We start from the raw sequence: 18,753 nt of genomic DNA, 5'->3' as shown, positions 1-18,753 counted from the left end.
ATATAATTCTAACTGTATGAGTATTATTCCTCTTTTTTTAATAAACATCATTGTTATGAAAATACTCTAATCTGATAAAAATAAATTTTCCCTTTTAAACTTCCTAAATATATTGGAAGTATACAAGGCATAAGCTGTGACAACTGCTAGGAGGTAGGGACTTTTTCCCAAAATAAACCAAATCAGTTTTGGGTGTTCTGATTACAAGATCATTTTTTATATTAATCTAACCGAACAAAGAAGACGACAGAAACAAGGGGAATTTAGGGTCAGTTCCAAAGAGCTGACAGTGATAAAATTTTGTGAAGCAAATCGAAGGGGTGTATTTTCTTAAACAATATTTGCCACATTTGGGATTTCAGGGTGTGATTCTGTCGCAGACAGACTTGTCAAAAGCAGGAGTCATTGCACTGAAGTTATAGGTGTTCAATGTTTAACTGGTATTAAACTAATTTGAGATGACAGACCGTTTCCATGCTCTTTCAGAACAGGCCATGTTATCATCAATGTATTTAGGAAATTAATAAATATTACTTGTATATAATTTGCTCATAAATGATAAGGAAGGTTGTTTGTAATGCTTTTGCTAATGCATAGTAAACAGAGATGTGTGTCTGTCCTTCTAATATTGGATGACAAATAACAAAGCTATGGAAGATACATCTCAGCTATGAAAGTGGTCCTCGTGGTTTTATGTGTACACTCATTCAGGAGGGAACCCAGTAGGGTTTCTTTAATTTTGTTTTCTTTTTAGTAAGCGTACTTTCTTGTAAAAGCCTGATAATTAAATTATTGCAGTTTGTATCTTCATGTGTATTCTGCTTGGGTATATTACCTAGCAGATCTTTAGAGCCCTGAGTCTTGGATCGAAATTAACTCGAAAATAGCCTTCAGCATGATAAATATTTGTATTTGGACAGAACCTGGGGCAATCCTTCTAGCCTCTGACAGAGCCCCTAAGGGGAACTGGCAACTGTATAGCAAATTGAAGTGTGCAAATCTTAGCCTTGCAGCAGATACAGTAAATATGTGCAGTGTAGCACAGCAAATATGTGAAGGCTTTAAGTTACAGAGGTGTGTAAATGTTTACAAATGTGATTAACTGCAGACCACAAAATCCATTTGCAGCATCAAAGGCAAAACTAAAATTACTTTTTCCCGCCCCCCTCCAGGATTATGCTGAAAAGAAAAACACGATAGCAAAAGCTCTGGAAGATCTTAAAGCCAACTTCTACTGTGAACTCTGTGACAAGCAGTACTATAAACACCAGGAGTTTGACAATCACATTAACTCTTACGATCATGCTCACAAACAGGTAAGAGGAATCTGCTTGCTACTTCAACTTAGTTTCAGGTAGAATAATGAAATAAGATGTCCTTCAGGTGGGCTTAGAAATCACCATTGAGTTGTGGCCTAATTTCAGGTTCTGGGAAGCAACATACGCTGTTTTCTTAGAAACAAATCTTAACATGAAGATTTTGCAGTCAAAAATTCGGAGATGGAAAGAAAGGGAAATGTCAACAGCTAAGTTGTGAAGAGGAATAGGGAATGATGAAAAATATGATTAAAAGTGTAAATGTACAATTTCCTTGTTATCAGTTTAATTTTGCACGTAAATAACATACTGTGGTATACCTAAGATATGACTTACTGGGAAGCATTTGTTTCAACAGATGTGAGTAGGAAACTTGACATAGTCTTTGGTAAACTTTCTTTTAGTGCAGATACAGTTCTGAAATGGGCTATGATTTTACTTTAATGCATTGAATATAAAAAAACTGTGGTAATGAAAATTTTCTGGCTCAATTCACAATAAGATATGTGTTAGCTTTAAAACATCAGTATTTACATTTTTACCACCACATTTTATTACTGCACCTCCAAGTTGCGTGTCCTACTTTGGTGACATAAAAGCAGTGCTTCCACATAGCAAGAGAGGCGGCAATACATCCCAGTGCAAAGTCGTGGTCTCCAGAGGGGTCAGGACTATGTAATTCAGAGGAAAATACGATGCATCTTGACTCCACCAGAAATATGTAATGATAATGTAAAGATATGTAATAACTACAAGAAATTTCTACTTAGTCCACTTAGCTGGTAATTATTCTGTATCTTTCTTTTTTTTTAATCTGGTGAAATCATATGGTTGTAGATCTGGATTGATTGCTTTTCATTCTAATTGTATCTCCCCTTGTACTGTCATTCTGCTCAGGGTGAACATAGATGAGTTGCTATATGTGTTTTATATCTGTATCATGTAAGCCAACGATATGCTTTTCTTTCCTTCAGCACTTCTCCATGAAACACTTCCCTCTCTCTCACTGATATTTTTATTTAGCACATAATTTACACTGTCAGCGTGAGTGTTAGATTTAGTTTTAAGAGCTACGGAGGTGTGGACCTCAGCAGCAATAGCAATCTATGGGAAGCTGGAGGGAAAAATATGTTTGATAAGAAATTAGCAGGTAGCTTCATTCCATCCTATAGATATTTTTTATGAGTTGCAAATATTTTTAGTTAAAATACAACTGGAACTGATTCTTCAGGTGTTATGTTCACACAGCAGCGCCTCATTGATGGAAGGCAGGAAAAAAGAAGTGATGGGCAGAGTCTTCCCCACTTGAAGTCTTTCAGGATTTTTATTTAAGTGCTCTGAAGCACTTCTAAACGATAAGAACCTGAAGGCTGCAGTGTTCATTCCTCTATTCACTATTGATGAAAAATTGTTTTTGAAACGTAGGTCAGGTGTGAGACTGAACAGGGACTTGTTTCCCGTGGATCACATGGTTATTCTTGTTTTCTGATGGCTTTAGACAGGAGATGGTGGGTGCTGCACCTGCATCTGATGGAGCATGTTGGATCCTGCCTCTCCATCTTTTGTGTAGGGGGCTTGTGTGTCTGTGTTTGCATGTGGCTTTGTGGATGTGTTTGGTGAAACACAGGAAGCCATCCTCTTCCTCTGTAAGACCTCCACAACTCTAATCTCCCTGGTATGAAATCAGACAAAAGTTTCTAGTTTTCCAGTAGAAAAAAAATTTATGGATACTTGTTTGGGCAAAGTAATACTTTTCTGTAATATTACTAGCAAATAAGACTCTTGATTCCTAAGGTTAAAACCGTAAGTCAAGTTTAACTCTTCTGGAGTGTTTTTTGTGGTGGTTTCGACTGGTGTTATAAAGAAAAACCATTCCTTTTCCCATATTTTGGATGAAAAAGGGGGCAGGCAGCATATTCTGCAGTGCAGGCTAACTCAGGTTTGCTCAGTTTTCAAGGAACTTCATACCACACGTTTTTTTTGAGTAACCTAATTTTACGAAGTGTGCTAGAGCCATTTACAGGTGCTACTGTTGAATGCTCTGATTTTGTCTCAAAACTTCCTACCTCAATGGCAGAAGTTTTCCAGCAGTTCAGTAGGGGTGAGAGGAACAGACAATCTGCCTTTGGATTTTGCTTCATATTTTTCTCTAGCTTTCTCCCTTCGATCACACCTTTCTGCTAATAATGGACAGGTAAGGGGAAGCACGTACTAGACAAAGTTTCCCATGATCCAAGAATAGTTGTAAGCATATGCAGCCACTTCGGTTTCAGTGATCCCAGCACCTGACAGTGGTTTCTATATGATCAAATGGAAGAAAGCTCTGCCTAAACCCAAGATCATCTCAGCTGTTCTGAAAAGCCGTATGTAATCCTAATTGAGCACTCTTTTATCACACCATCTAAGCCATGGGATGGCTTATCAGAGAAAATGTTCATAACAGCTCCTGTACCTCAGTTTTTCTGTAGAAGATTTTCTTTTTCTTTCCATCGATTCAAGGGTTGCTAGCACAGAAATTTACAGGACTTAAAATAGAAGATTTTATAATTATTTGGTTTTCCTCCATTGGATGGGGGGCCCTGTACTGTCAGGGGTTGATTGTATTTTGATTTATTGTGTCTTGTAGCTTCTGAACACCTGCTTTGAGATAGTATGAGGTCCTTCTGACTGGTCCAGAAAGAAAGGATAGGAGTAGGGCAAAACTAATTTTATCTCTTAGGACCTGAAGGAAGGAGTTCAGACCAGTGTCTCAAGATCTGTACTGCCTCTGTTAGTGTTTTCTTGTTCTTAGCTTTGACAATATGGTTTGGAGAGCAATATCTGTAGCCTTTATGAAATACTCCTGGAAAAGAAACTTGCAAGCAGTCAGCAGTAATGGAGAAAAATGAAGTCTTTTGTTTGCTTTGAAAGCCTAGACAAAAAAAAGAAAAAACCCAAAATATAATACAGGTGTCTAAAACCAAAAATGTTCTGGGTTCAATACAGAGAGAAATGTAGCTAAGGCAGACCGCTATTATTTAATATAGTCATAAGAGAATTGCTATTTGAGGATGATGGTCTAAAAGCACAGAATGCAGCTTTTGAGACCCATGCCAGGACTTCAAAAACATCTGTATGATTTTATGCAGCATTTCTTAAGTATTTGGAAGCACATAAGGAGCTCTCTGAAGTGCTGTATTCATGCAGGGTGAAAAAAATCCTGCCTGTGTTTCTCAAAACGCTGCGGTTTTGATAAATGTGGCTGAGCATTAAGTCTAAGGCTCTGAATGACCTTCATCTCGTAGCCGTTCAGAGTCGGTGAGTTGTTTTGTCTTGTCGGTGAAGAAGGCTGGATCACACAGCTAGGTCCCCTACATCAGTCATTCCTCAAGAGACTTTTGTCACTACAAGAACAAAGTGGTTTTATTCCTGGATTTGAAAGTCTTCCTCTCCATCCCAGAACTTCTGATTAATCACCTAATATCACGGCAGCGCACCCGAGCTTGGTGCTGTTTCCTCTCCCAGGAGTGCTCTTCCAAACATCAAACAACAACAACAAAAAAAAACTGTCATGAAGAATAAAATTAATAGCGCTAATGTATTTGCATCTAGATATGCAAATATAATCAATTAAGTAAATTATAAGTAGGAATTTTTCCCCACAGAATCAGAGGTCATTTCTCAAACTGCATCTCCCTGGATGAAAATGATCTCCCTGCTCTAAAAATGTATTTAAAATTGTATGGAAGTACTAAAACACAAATTATGCAGGAAGACTAAATTAGTGTCTTTCCCTATTAGAGACACAGATTTCGCCTGTCTACATTTTTCTCCTCTCTACATGTTTTTCTTCTTTGCAGATTTGTTTGGAAGTCAATGCCAAATAGGATAGAGAATATCAATCTGTGGCCTATCAGAAGTCCAAAATTTGAACATCTTCATGTGTTTGAATAAATATTTTATGGAATATGGGTGAAGAAAAAGAAATTCGGACATCGAAGAGTGTGGTTAGGCATAATAGTAAACCCATAATTTTACTAAAGGTATACCTCCTATGAGGTATGAAGCATATAAGGTATAAAGTAAGAGCAGTATAGCACATTTGGGGATGCTGATATTCTCAGCAAAGATAATTGGATGTTATCGGTTGTTTGACTCTGCAGTTTAAAAACAAAGCAGCAAATCCTTGTAGTCGTCATTACAGCTTTTTTAAAAAAATCTCATTGTAGAGTTATTCCCTCTTAAAAAAGAAAAGATCCCATCTCTTCTCCTTGGTTGGCACCTGCAGAGGGTGCACTGCAGTGCGTCTCCTGGTCGTGAGTAGGTCAGCTCGGGGCTCTGCGGTGTGTTGCTCACAGGCCATCTACAGCTTCTGGCATAGCCAAAGAGTTTAAGTCTGTTTGAAGAGAAATGTGACACATACTCGGAGAATTGCAAAGTGAAAGAAATTAACTATTTACTGGGAGCAAAGAGTGTTTTATATTGTTTTTTTCAGACCTGCTTTTTTCAGCTTCAGTCCCGCTGGAGCTATTTGAATCAGACTAAGAGGCAACATGTCGTATACCATCCTGGAAATACAGAAATAATGAATCTCAAAAAAAGTGCCATCTTCTAGAGCAGTATGTCAATGAAGAGCTTTATTGTAGTACAGAATAAAACCTTAAGAGCATCAAAAATGTTCTGAAGATTTCCTTCATAAGCAAAACAAACATGATACATAGCGCGTCAGAGTTTTGGGGACATTCACCAACAAGGGATTTCATAAAATAAGAATATTAAAACTTCTGTTTCTCAAGGTGGAAGTGTAGCCCTTCCTGTGGATAAGCTGGAGTTTACCTGATGGAGTAATGGTGAAGGGGATCACAAGGAGCGATGCAGAGCAAGACAGCGCTCATTTTGTGACATGTGTCCAGCTTTGCCAGGCTGTGCTGGATGAGAGGTGCCTGAGAGGGGAGGCTGGAGGCAGAGCCCAGGGCCGGCTGCTCTCAGCTGGGTCCCGTCCTCTTCCACCGGTCAGCAGCCCCGCTGTAGCTCCATGCTGCCTGACATCGCATTGCATTTTGCTGGACCGTGCTGTGCACTGAGCCCAGCCGGGAGGGATGTTTAAGATGACAAGATAGACAAGAAGGTCATGGTGAGAATTTATGGCTGTGAAAATCCCCGAGAGTGATAAAATAAATCACTTCTTCAAGCACCACCTGGGCTGGTCTTGGATCAGAAGAATGCTGGTATGGCTGTCTCTGTGCCAAGCCCACGGTGTCTTGTGTGACTGAGAGGGCGGGTGTCTTTCTGCAGGGAGCATGGGGACAGGCAGCGGGAAGGCAGTTGCAGTGCCAGCTGCTCTTCATGCCTTGGTGGGGAAGGCGTGACCCTGGTGCGTGCCGTTGGATGGAGCTTGTGGGAAACCGGGGTGGGAAGCACTTGCAGCGTCTTTTTTTCCATTCCTTGCAAGTGAAAATAATTCTTTGCAATACATTTCCGTGTGCTCTCTCTTCTTTGGAGCTAAGTGACTTATCACTTCTAATGTCAGATAGGATTCTTGCAGCTGAATTTTTTGGAATGGAGAAATTTTATATTCCTTCCCTTATTTCAGCTTGTTTCTCACGTTAGGAGAGAGAAACATCTCAGTGTGTCCTTACTGGCAGGCAGTCTTAACTTTCCGAATGTTAAGCAAGCATAAATGAGGATTTAAACATTTTTATTTGAACTGATCCTGCGTAGCTCTTTCTTACTGTTATTACTGCTTTCCCAGAATGTAACTTGGCATCTCTTGCTAGATTTCTTTTTTTTCCTCAGGAAAAGATAGTTATCTTTGTAGCCTTTTTAAATATTAAGGGAACACGAACAAATGTTCAGCTGTGAGTTCATATACATACGTATATTTGTAATGCACGTACAACCAAAAAATGACTCCTTCCTCTTCCAAACATACGCCGCTCTATCACTGTATTTCAATTTTTTTTCTATGAATATTGAATTTTCTAATGGTCTTTTGTGGTTGGATTGGGGTTTGTTTGTTTGTGTTTTAGTAAAAAGCTTCCTTTCAAGTTTTAAGCATTTATACTGACAGTAATGCTAATAAGGGTCATCACCAGACCTGTTAATTATAGCTCAGCCCTGCTGGTAGCACTGGAACAGAGTATTGCAATAGATGCTGTGCTTCCTTCCTCAACTCCTTTAAAAAAAAACAAACAAAAAACAAAAACCAAAACAAACAAACCTGCTGCTGTTACCCTGAAGAGAAAGGCAAAACTGCCAACGTAACAGGACCACACTGGGCCATGAAGGAGAGTGGAAACAGAAATGAGGGTCTCTGCTTCTTTGCAATGTAAGGATGTGCCCAGAGGAAATGCTGGAGAGAGATTTCCAAGGGGGAGCCCGTTTCTGGATGGTAGGCTGCTTCTGGGGTCGCCCTGGGGCGGGTGGCTTGGGGTAGGTTTTGGTGTAGACAGAGTGAAGTGCAGGGAGATAATTAGCGGCAACTGGAAGGCTTCAGGAAAAGGGGAAATACAGTCCCATTGCATTAGGGCACAAAGCCACTTGGAAAGCGTTTCGCTGGTCTGTTAGTAATGTTGCCTGCATTGGAATGCTCCAAGTGATAGTCTGTATTCTGCTTTACAGAATGTATTTTAAAATTAAATAGTTAAGTTCTGTTATTTATGAATATTTCAGTATATTTAGGGAGAAACATCACACAGTTTCAAGAATGAAAGAAAAAAATTATCTATTTTCCTTCCAGTTTTTATTTTACCTGTAAAATTTAATCCCAGAAATTGGCTTTGTGATTGGTGTTAGTGTAACATAGAATTTAGGCACTCTTTAGCTCAAAACTTGTACTGATGGGTTAGATGAGGGTATTCTTGAGTAAAATATTAATACTGCAGAATCCAATTTTGTTGCCAACTAACATTCTGTTTCCTCATTACCAAAAAAGACACATCACTACATTCCTGCCTTAGTAATTATAACAGAAAAGATACTGCATAACGCTTCCTGGTTTTCGTGTTTAGGAAATTCTATTCTGTAATAATGTTTGATTAACTAATTGACTTATTTTTTTCTGAAGAGGTGTTTTTAGAACGAACATAATTACAGTAAAGAAGTCTATCCTTATCTGTCCCACTAATAGCCTGCAAACAGACTATTAAGCCCATGCACTGACACTTGTGATTCCACGAGGAGCCTGTTCTTTAACACAGGAGCAGCCTTACCCAGCTGCAACCCTTCCTGAGTTTAGAAACGTGGTATTTGTCCTCAGTTCTTTAATTTTTTTCTGTTTTGAATTATTGCAGCCTTCTCCTTTCTGTCCTTTTCTATATCCAGATCGGTCTGATAACCTGATAAATCAGTAATGTTATATCTCCATGCAAAAAAAATTACAAATTTAATTCAACCACCCATTGATCATTTCTAATTATCTTCCAAATCTATTGAGCAGGTTACTGCAGGGGGAATACGGCCCCAATTCAAAGAGGGAGGGAGGAATAAAGGATGGGAAGAAACATGGTTTACTCCATACATCTGCCTGGCATGCATTTCTACTGTTGTGTGGTTCAGTCTTTTATTTAAAATCATACTCACAAATTTCAGTTCAGCTTTGTCTTTCTAAATCAATTTGTGACACTTTCTACATGTAACTTAGCTGAACTCGAAGCTAATTTTAAACTTTGCTTTACCGTATCAGCTTTTATCACGTTTTTGCTGTTTGGCCAACACTGTTGCAGAAGAAAATACTTTTTTCCATTCAGCACCAAGTAAGAATGGACATAATAATTAGGATTTGAAGATAGGGTATAATAAAGTGTTCCAGTATGTGGTTCCTGCATCTTTTGGCATACAGTGTTTTGATGTGTTTTGATGGGAAGAAATGATTAAAAACTTGTGTCATACACACTTTGGAGATCAGATGATACTTTACCTCTCACTTGCTTTGTTCTGTTAGGCTATAGATCAGCTAAGCAATTATCTGGAAGAAAAATACTCTTTTTTATTTTCATTCATTCCATAACAGAATCAATCTCCCAAAGTTAATTTAAGCATTGTTATGGCTGCAAAGTTCAAACCAATCAACAGAAGACCTTTTCTGTAATTTTCAGAAATTCCAAATGCAGTTCCATTGCTGTCCTGAAAGTAACCAAGTAGAATATAGATTAAGTGTAAGTAATGAATAATATGAAAAGCGTTTTGTTACTCCATGGTTTTGAGCTGTCAGTGATCATAGAGAAGAATGGTATTTACAATGAAGTTTTAAATTTTCTTAAATGAATGAGAAACTAATATGTTGCTAGTAATATATTAAATTCTGGTCTCTCAAAGTGAATCATTTTTTGGTGAGATTAACATGATTTATTGCTAAAACAATGAAGCAGTGCATGTGAATGGTTAGTACTCCATGCCTGATGCTGCAAAAGCCACTGTACAGTTTTCTATTTGCTACCAAAAAAAAAGTTTGGGGATATTTTTTTTTTCCTTAGGAGCTCTGCTAGAATTATATTTTATGCCCTACAGCTTGTGCATGCTGGTTTACAAGTGAGAGTTCATTCTTCGTTGGGAAGAACTGTGCAACCTTTTCAGTACGAGGCACAGTAAATCTTAGGGTAATTATCAGTCTTTGCTGATCCATGCAAAATCAATCCTTCATTCATTTCAGAAAGAGCTTGTTCTTTTTTTCAGTGGTGGTTGTGACCTGTTGACGAAACATAGCGTTGCAATCAGCGTTGCCTTTTCTGAAGAGATGTGATGAGGCAAACAAACTGTATGGAAGTGATGGTTGCTTTCCCTCAAGTGGTGATTCTTGCTCAGTTTGCATGCTGTGTGTGGTAGGACATCGGGTCCTCTGCAGAGCCAGGGGTTAACTTACGGTACATCTAGTTGTATGCCTTGAGTAGGTGACTAGCACTGTAATTTCTTTAGGCAGACTAGTGTTGCTCTAGAAATTATAATTACTGTTGTTCCACATATTTTAATTGCAGTTCAGTAGCAGCTTATACAGAAATGTCTTCAAATTCCTAAACTGCTCTAGGAGCGTTCAGCAAAGTCTAAAATATGAACTTGGGTTTTTCTTCTTTATTCCACATGCAGTATATGCAATCTTGGAACAATTTAGCTGCAGAGCCTCTTCTGTGTTTGTGGTTGGCTTTTTGGGTTTGAGCTGCAGTGGTTAGCTGGATGGCTTTTGTTTTGGTTTGTCTTTTAATTTGTGCTGCAACTACAGCTGGCTAGTGACTTCCTAGTTTAAACTTCCCCCACCCTCACACTGCAAGTGAATGAAGTAAGAAAGACGTAAATAAGGACTGTGTGAGCATCTGGAGGGACCGATCAGGTGAGCAGGAATGCAGTCTGTTTTGACCTCTGTTGGCAGACAGGCAGTAGCCTTCATTTAAGAAGATTTCAAGAGTCAGGGGAAAGGAAAGCTAGAAGTGTGCCCCTGCCTTCAGTCCTGTTGGTATTTTGGATTCAGCTGAGCCTTTTTCTTCATCTCAGGGATACCATACACTGTTATTCCAGTAATACCTCCTAGTTTCTCACTGTGCTTTCACCTGTGCTTGTTCATGACAAACATCCTTGTGACAAACCTGAATTATTCTGTAAAGGACTTTCAATTTCTTCTGAATTCTCCATGTATGGCAGAAGAGTAGTAGTTCAACATCAAAAGGTTGAAAGTGTTGATGTCTTTTGGTTGAATGATTTATTTTATTTTTTAAGACATCCAATCTGCAGAAGACAATATAAATACAGTCTATGTGACTGTGCCTTCCCCTTGCAGGCATCCTTCTCTTTCCTTGAATTGTCTGTTCCAACAGCACGTTGCATCTTTTCTTGAATTAGAACTGACAAGAATGCCATGGTATACCGTAATATAAATAGTATTAATTCAAGTTCATTCATGATTAATGCTACTACTTTTAAACGCCTGGCTTCTCTGATATGACTTACTGCTGTTGTCTTGATATGCAGTCTTGATACACATGATGATACCAAGAGAGAACTCAAAAAGTAAGCTCTGCACCTGTAACTAACCTTCCCTTTTCTAGCACTGAAATTAAAGAAAATTTAAAAAAAAAAAATTAAATTAAAACCTCCACCTTCTTTAATGCTGATTTTTATTTATTTATTTTTAACCACTTTTTTTGTATCTTTTTGTACAGCTATTAAGTGCTTGCTTGCACTGGCATCTGTATGTTCACATCTGGTACAGGATCTCATTGTGTGACATGATTTATAACTAGAGAGAGATATCTGCCTACAAATTGCTTGTAATGAGAGCTAGAAACAAAGCCAGAGACTCACAGCGATAGCATGGAAGAGAAAGGTTACAACAGTACTAGAGGTTAGGGATCATTACTGCAGACTCCCTTAAGGTCAGGTCTTTTCTTCCTCACCTCTGTGCATCTTCCTCCCCTACTATTACTGTTGTCTCTCTCCTGGCTGCAAGAAAAGCAGCTATACCCCTGGCCAAAGGGGCTTTCACAGAGGCACACTGGTTACAGTGAGCATTGCAAGAACAGGGCACTTGTTTAAGGATACTTAAGGTTATCAGTAGTCTTTGTCTCATGGACAAAAGGCGTGGTATCAGGCATTGCTCTCACTAGGTATGATAAAAAATGGAGCTATATTGATTTGAAAATGAACTGACAAATGGGACAAATTAGAAGGAAGTAAAATAAGCATTAAAATGATGCTTATCAAACTCATCTTTAGTTGTTTTCACTCTCTTTTGCTAAGCAAGCATTAAGCTAACATGAATGGTTCTCTTTTTCTTTTGTTTTTTGAGAAACAGGATGCTGCCATTTCTCCTTCTGTCTTGTCTCTCTTTGCAATCCCACTTTTTTGGCCCAGCAGGAGACTTTTCTTCTATGCCATCTCAAGACTCATTTCTTGCTTAATGAATCTTTCTTTCTTCCTTTGTTTGGATGTGAGTACAACACATGCTACTGATGTGGGTTACTTCATTTTCTTCCCTCATTTCTGCCCATAGTTACATGATTTGCATTTCTAAGGAATACCCCAATTAGTATATTTTCTTATCATCAGCCTACTATATAAGGTTGGTTAAAACTTACGTATTGTATAATGAGAAATATATTAAAAATACCATCTGAGGTAAATTATTATAGTCTACCTGTGAGCGTTATACACTCACTGAATAAGAACATGTTTGACTCCTAACCTGTCTTACATCTGCTTTGCCTACAAAGGCTGTAATCTCTTCATCGAGCACTTGGCGTTTCCTTTGCACAGTGGAAGCTCTAGTTTGAGTTACTCCTTAGTGACCAACACTGCCAACATCTTCAGATGGCCAGACCTGATATAACTGAGTTTGACTTGGATCTCAAAGAGCAAAGAAGGTTTCTGAGGGGTAGGCGAAATCACTGGGGGATTAACAGCTAAAAGAGGTAGTCTAGAGGGAATATTTGCAAGGAGATTTTTGTGTTCAGATGCTTAGAAGTAGGTCAGGCCTGAAGCAGATGTCCATCCACCCCATGCCAAAATTCCTGCCAGGCATATGCTATACCCAAGCCTATTTTAGGATGCTTTTTCATTTTTTCTTAACTCAAAAAAAAAAATCAGAGTGAGGAGGAGTGGCTGTCCGAGCAAAGCTCCCATAACAGCTGAGCAATAGAATTTGCAATGGTGAGAGCTGGGCAGCCTTAAAATGGTAGGTGTTGAATAACCTCACTTACGATGATGAGGTGGGGGGTTACTTTACTTAAATAATGGTAGATAATGTCTTAAGTGATAGCTGCTGTTTTCCAAATGACTCTGTGGGTAGCAGATTTTCTTTTCAAGCACTGTTTGGGTATCTTGCTTGGCTCTGCACACCTGCCTGGCAATGAACAAAAGGAAGCTAGAATAGCTAATGACTCATCTCTCTGCCTTGATTAACAGGAAGATCAACAAGGCAAAAATAATGTCATCATTTTCCTTAAGCAATAGTGAGGAGAAAAGATTGTGTATTAAAAAGTGCTGGGTTTGGAAGCTTTTTATTCCCCTAAAGGGGATTTAAGATAAAATTCAAGGTTTATGTCCCCATTTGAGTACAGCTTCTCTACCTGCTCATCATACAATGGAGATTCCCCACTGCAAAGGGGCTTCTGTGACTGTCTTCCTCTGGGGGTATGCACGGGGAGGTTTGACTCCTTTGCAAGTCCCTCTAGTTATCATCTGAACTGGAGATACTTGATCTGTGATTTGTTGTTGAGTAAGTAACTGAGAATAACAGGGTTCAAGCAGTGTACATATCTTTTCTTGGTCCACTGCAGATGGCGAGCGATTCTGGAGGTGAAGCCAACCCAGTTCTTCATTGTTCTTATTTTTTTTGAAGTGAAAGGAAAAAAAAGCAGAAGCATGTTTCTGAGCTTGGTTAACGCTTGGGGTGAGCCTGGCACAAACAAGTTAATGGCTCTGCATGCTGTGCAAGGTCTGAATTAAATGGGGAGTCAGAGCGAGGGGAGCAAGGGCAGCTGGTGAGGTCAGGGAGGGAGCGATACCCTGCCTGCCCTTGCCATTATTGAGGGGAGATCTCATCTTCCCGCAGGAAGCGACTGCAGGCGTGCAGGAGTCTGCTTGGCTCTCTGCAGCGACAGGCAACCTGAATAGGTGCCTTTCACTCCCCGGGCAGGGGTTGTGTGTAGCTGGAGGATGTAAATTGGCATGGTGTGCCCTCCTGAGCACTTCACTTCAAGCACTCATTCGTATGTGTGCGCTTTGGAAAATGAAAAATAAATAAAATAAAATACACAGTGTTCATAATAAAAATCTAAAATACTAGTCACTTCTGGGAACCACAGATGATTTCTGCAAAGTAAACTGCCTGGTATGCTGCTAAGGAAAATATTTTCTTGTACATTTGTAACTGCTGTCATTGACAATAAAATTGCTTGAAGTATAAAATAATGGTAGTGTGTTGCCTACCATGACAGAAACTGTAAAAGGTTTTGGCCTTTAGTGCGCTTTAATGGGTGCTCTACAGAGGAACTGACACTTCCATTTATTAACTTGTAATTGTCCAAAATAAATCCTGCTTTTTTCCCTCCCAGTAGATTGAAGCCTAGTATATGTTAATTGTGCTGGCTCTTCTCCTGGTCTGACACCTTGACAGCTCTTGTCAGCTTTTAGTAGTTATTCCCTTATGAAAACTGTACCTCTACTGGTTATTCTCCCATAATGGCCTTGCCACTCATCTCTTCTGTGTTTTTTAATTCTGACATCAAAGTTTATGTTTAGCATTGCCCCCTGACAGTAGAGCGTTCTCTAATGACTAGCGGTAGGTCAGCACTCCCTGTTTCAGAGAGAACGCAAAAAAATTAAATCCAGCTTTTCAGTTTCCAAGTGTACGCCTGGGGCTCTTGCTTTACTAAGGCTCAGGTATTTGCTCTTCGTTAAAGAAATTAGGTTGTACAGTAAACTGATTTATTAGCTATACCACCCAGTGCTCTCATCTCATCAAATCTCACACTGTGTGGGACTAGAGCATCTCGTAATTTCTAAAAAAAGACCACTAATTAACAATTATGTGCTATAGGACATGATAGTACTTCAACGGGTGGCACTTCTTCCTTTGAGTCAGTATTGGAGCAATATAATTGTGTTGCTGGAGTTGCTGCCTTCGAGATATAAAACCGAGACCTTGACCACCACAATAATTGAAGTACCCAGACTGCTTTCTTAAGGGCGAGGGTGGTAACTCCAGTTGTGCACTGGCCAAAATCCAGGCAGGTAATTAGATTCTGTTACATTAGTCCCCCCTGCAGCTTCAGCTGATGATAGTGACTCCTTCACTTCCTATCCTCGCCGTTCGGTGTAATTGGTGTGCACCGTCAGACAGCTGCCGCCGTCTAAGTCAAGAGCGGTTGTGTTTCATTGATGAACGATGTGGTACAGGTGTACTCCTCACCCCCAGCACTTGGAAAAGAAGAAAAAGTAATTGTTACTCTGTAAAATTCATTGCTGTATGAAAGATAGGTTTTGGGTAAGGAAAAATACTACTCTCCGTATTTGAGTACTTGAGTCACCAGAAATCACTGGTTTCTGCATTTGGGTTACACGTCAGCAGATGAACAGTGCAATTACCCTGGCACTAATCAGATCGCATCGAAGAGAACACAAGTTAAAGGTGGTGCTTTTGCTTCCACTTGCTGAAACTGCAGTAGCAGAACATTATTTGGGAGAGTTTGAAGTGTTTTGGTGTGTTGTGGTTTTTTTTATGACTATTCTGACATGCTGTAGAATCTAAGTTTTTCTCCCTCTGACCTGGAAGATGGGGAAGTTACAATAATGTGGGGAACGTACAGTAACTGGGAGAGGCCAATAAACTGTTCCTCTTCAGGTCATTGACTCTGAAGTATAATAATCTCTGTTAAGATGGTGTAATGAACGGTTTCACTACATTCAGGATCTTCAAGAATGAAAGGCAAAACTATCAAAATCGGTAGTAATTAGAGTTTCATTTTCATGTTCCAGTTGGGCTGCGCCTGGAAAACCAAGCTGCCAACTCTGTCTCCCCAAAGAGCAGGGGCTAGAAAGACCTGTTATTAGAAAGTATGATTGTTGCCCCAGGTTCTCCCATTACCTTTAGGATTAAGAATGAGAAAATGGAAGACATTTCCGTCATAAACCCAATTCAGGAGCTGTACAAGAAGAAGGATCAACTAATTTAAATGTGAATGGACATTAAAACTAATGTGACTTAGTCTTTCCCAACTTTCACAGCCCATTGGCCATTTATTTGCTGCTGGTAGATGGAGTTAAGCTCTCTTAACGTGTCAACGGCTGGAGAATTCCTCCAGAGTGGAAGTGGGAGAGGCAATGCTTTCCCTGGCACTAAGCAGAAATCTGGACACAGATTGCAGATGTGCTGCTTACAGGATGCCAGCTGGTGTCTTGAGGGTCAGTAGAAATTTCAAACAGAATGATTTATTGCTAGTGATACTGCCCCAGGCAGAAGTAAGCATTCGCAGCATCAAAGTGACACGTACTCTTTGTAGGCACACCAGATTTGTTCTACAACATCTGTTAAAAGAGGAAAGCAAGTCGAAGCTGCGCTAATGTATCTGCTTGTAAGGGTGTGAGACTGCTACCTATAATCATACCAGAACTCTTTATTGCCTTTTGGAAAACACTAGATCTGCTTTCAGTAGTGAGAAGTACTGGGGACTTTCACTGCTTAAATGTGCATGCTTTTGATGAATAGACCCACCTTGTGCTTGTGTTAGGTGCAGCTGTGTATATGCAGTGTCTCAGGGAAGGTTTTGAATTTCTGGTGGGAAGCCAAGTATCCAAACTTAGGTTTTCAGTGATTTTGTTCTTGCACTTCTCCATCTTGTACCCATTGAATGAAAGCTTGAAGTTTTAACACTGCAAAAAATTGATATTTTAATACAAGAGCTACTTCAAATTATGCAAAATTACTTAAGTGGTCCTTATATTTTGTTTTTAGTGTCCATTTTTCTATGCAATCATTAATATACATTTTGGAAGGCTATCGGTATAAAAGATGGTTTTCTTTCACAAAGATGGCTATTTGCAATTTTTCACCCAGGATCTGATTACCCTTAAATTTCAGAGGAAAAAAGCACTAAAATCCTAGCATAAGATGTTAGTTCAAGGCATAGCTACATTCAGTTTATCTCTATGCAGTAAAGTGCTATACATTAATAAAATTTGATGAGAATAGAAAACACTATATAACTTATAACCAACTTATTAAAACTAAGTAGCTATTACTTTAGTTCCATCTTCAGTGATCTTTTAGCAAGTTATTTCTTTTAATACAAATTGCTCTAATTTGGGCAGTGGGATCAAGAAAGAGCTTTAACTATCTGCTAGCAGCTTACCCAGGGACCTGATTCCTCAAAATTTGAGAAGGTCCTACTGAGTGCAGGTTTTGGTACATAAACCGAGCTCTGGTGCTGCCTTTGAAGGACGGTGAAATGGCAAATGGTCCTGAAACAAGTCAGATGTTTGTCTGACGCTCCATCTGAAGAAGTGATTTGAATGATGAAACCGTGAACCATTCTCCTGCCTCATGTTAGCAATGATCTATGACTTGGCTGATCCATTGCTAATCCTCAATCATAAGCATTTCTGTGCCTCTGTAACAAGACAAAACAATATGAAATGGGTCAAATGCGGATTGCAGCTCCTTCTAAATATTCTCAAAACAAAAATCAGGTCAAGTATCAGTACTGTGCAATGTTTTTCATGGCAGCTGCTTCACACTAACTTGATTTTACAGGCAGAGTTTGAAGGACAGGCTATTTTGTTTCACAACTGGGGCCATACAATAAATCTGAGTCAGAGCCAGAAATGGTGTATGGGTCTCCTGATTGTCTTTATTTGAAGTCTATTTGGCCACACTTTTTTTTTTAATTATAAATGTGCTTACCACCCGGTGTACCATGCATTCATGTGCTGATGTAGCCTAGTTTTGTGGCACGCTGGTAAGGACAGTAGTTCTTTCAGCATACATACTGCACAATAGCAATAATGCTATTCTCTGCTGAATTGCATGTTTTTACTGGAACTAGAAGACATTTTAATGTGTGAATATTTGTATTAGAGGTACAAGCTTAGGGTTTTTTTGGAAACTTTCTAAGCTTTGGAACTTGAGAAATTTTCTAAGCCTTTCTGAGTCTTTCTGTGCCTATGTAATTGCATCCTACACAAGCAGGCAATAAACAGTTTTTGGGGATGACAATTTGATGAACGGATTCAAGACTTTCATAAAGGATGAGTCACTTCGATGCCATTAAGAGAGAGAATTCCAACAATATATCCAAGATCTGCAGAGGGAAAAAAGTGTCGCTTGTGTAAAGTTGTGTGCTTCTAACCTTCCCTAAGCATCATCTTTGGCAATTTTGCAAAAAAAAAGGAGAGGATGTGGCGGGGAAAGACAAGTGTGTTACAGATTTTTTTCCTATCGCAGCCCAGAGGGCACTACAGCATACTGCTAAGATATCTTGGAGCAGTAATGTGGGAACCTTAAGGCAGAAGTAACATTTCAAGACCCGCCTACTTTAAGGGACGTTGTGAAGACTGAGAGCAGGTATCTGAAATATCTAGGTTTCCATGGCAGATAACTTGTGGAAAAAATGGCCACATTTTTGGTAGGGTAGAAGGAAATGTGATTTGCTTCTGTATTTTTTATACCTATCCATAGGAAAAGAAGTATATAAAGAAATTTGAACCCAAATTTGTGGAAAGGTTTTCCTCTGTTCTTCATTAAAAATGCCCGTAATATTTTCTAGAAAGAAAGATATTTGTGTAGTTGACAAAATTAAAAGAACAACAACTTTAGTGAATCAGAACCAGAAAAATATGGTGATCACCCAGAGGGTTCTCCTGCCAAATTCAAGACCAACAGAGATACTTGTTTCAACTGAATAGTGTAAATCTTGCGCAAAATTAGAGAATCTGGTCTGTAAATACTTACTAATTATGGAGTGCTGTAGCAATG

The 18,753-nt window shown here is 39.2% G+C and overlaps 1 protein-coding gene across 1 annotated transcript in view; it reads left to right on the top strand.

Moving 5' to 3' along the window:
- ZNF804A (zinc finger protein 804A) overlaps positions 1-18,753 on the top strand; it is a 154,807-nt gene that overhangs the window by 118,425 nt on the left and 17,629 nt on the right. The window contains exon 2 of the mRNA XM_059820706.1: positions 1,173-1,316. Within this exon, the coding sequence (XP_059676689.1) occupies positions 1,173-1,316 (144 nt within the window). The remainder of the gene's footprint in view (positions 1-1,172; positions 1,317-18,753) is intronic.

This window comes from Gavia stellata, chromosome 8, assembly GCF_030936135.1.
Source record: "Gavia stellata isolate bGavSte3 chromosome 8, bGavSte3.hap2, whole genome shotgun sequence".
In the NCBI taxonomy this organism is placed as follows: Eukaryota; Metazoa; Chordata; class Aves; order Gaviiformes; family Gaviidae; genus Gavia; species Gavia stellata.
Note: the sequence above shows the minus strand (reverse complement) of the source record. Positions and strands in the feature narration are given on the sequence as shown.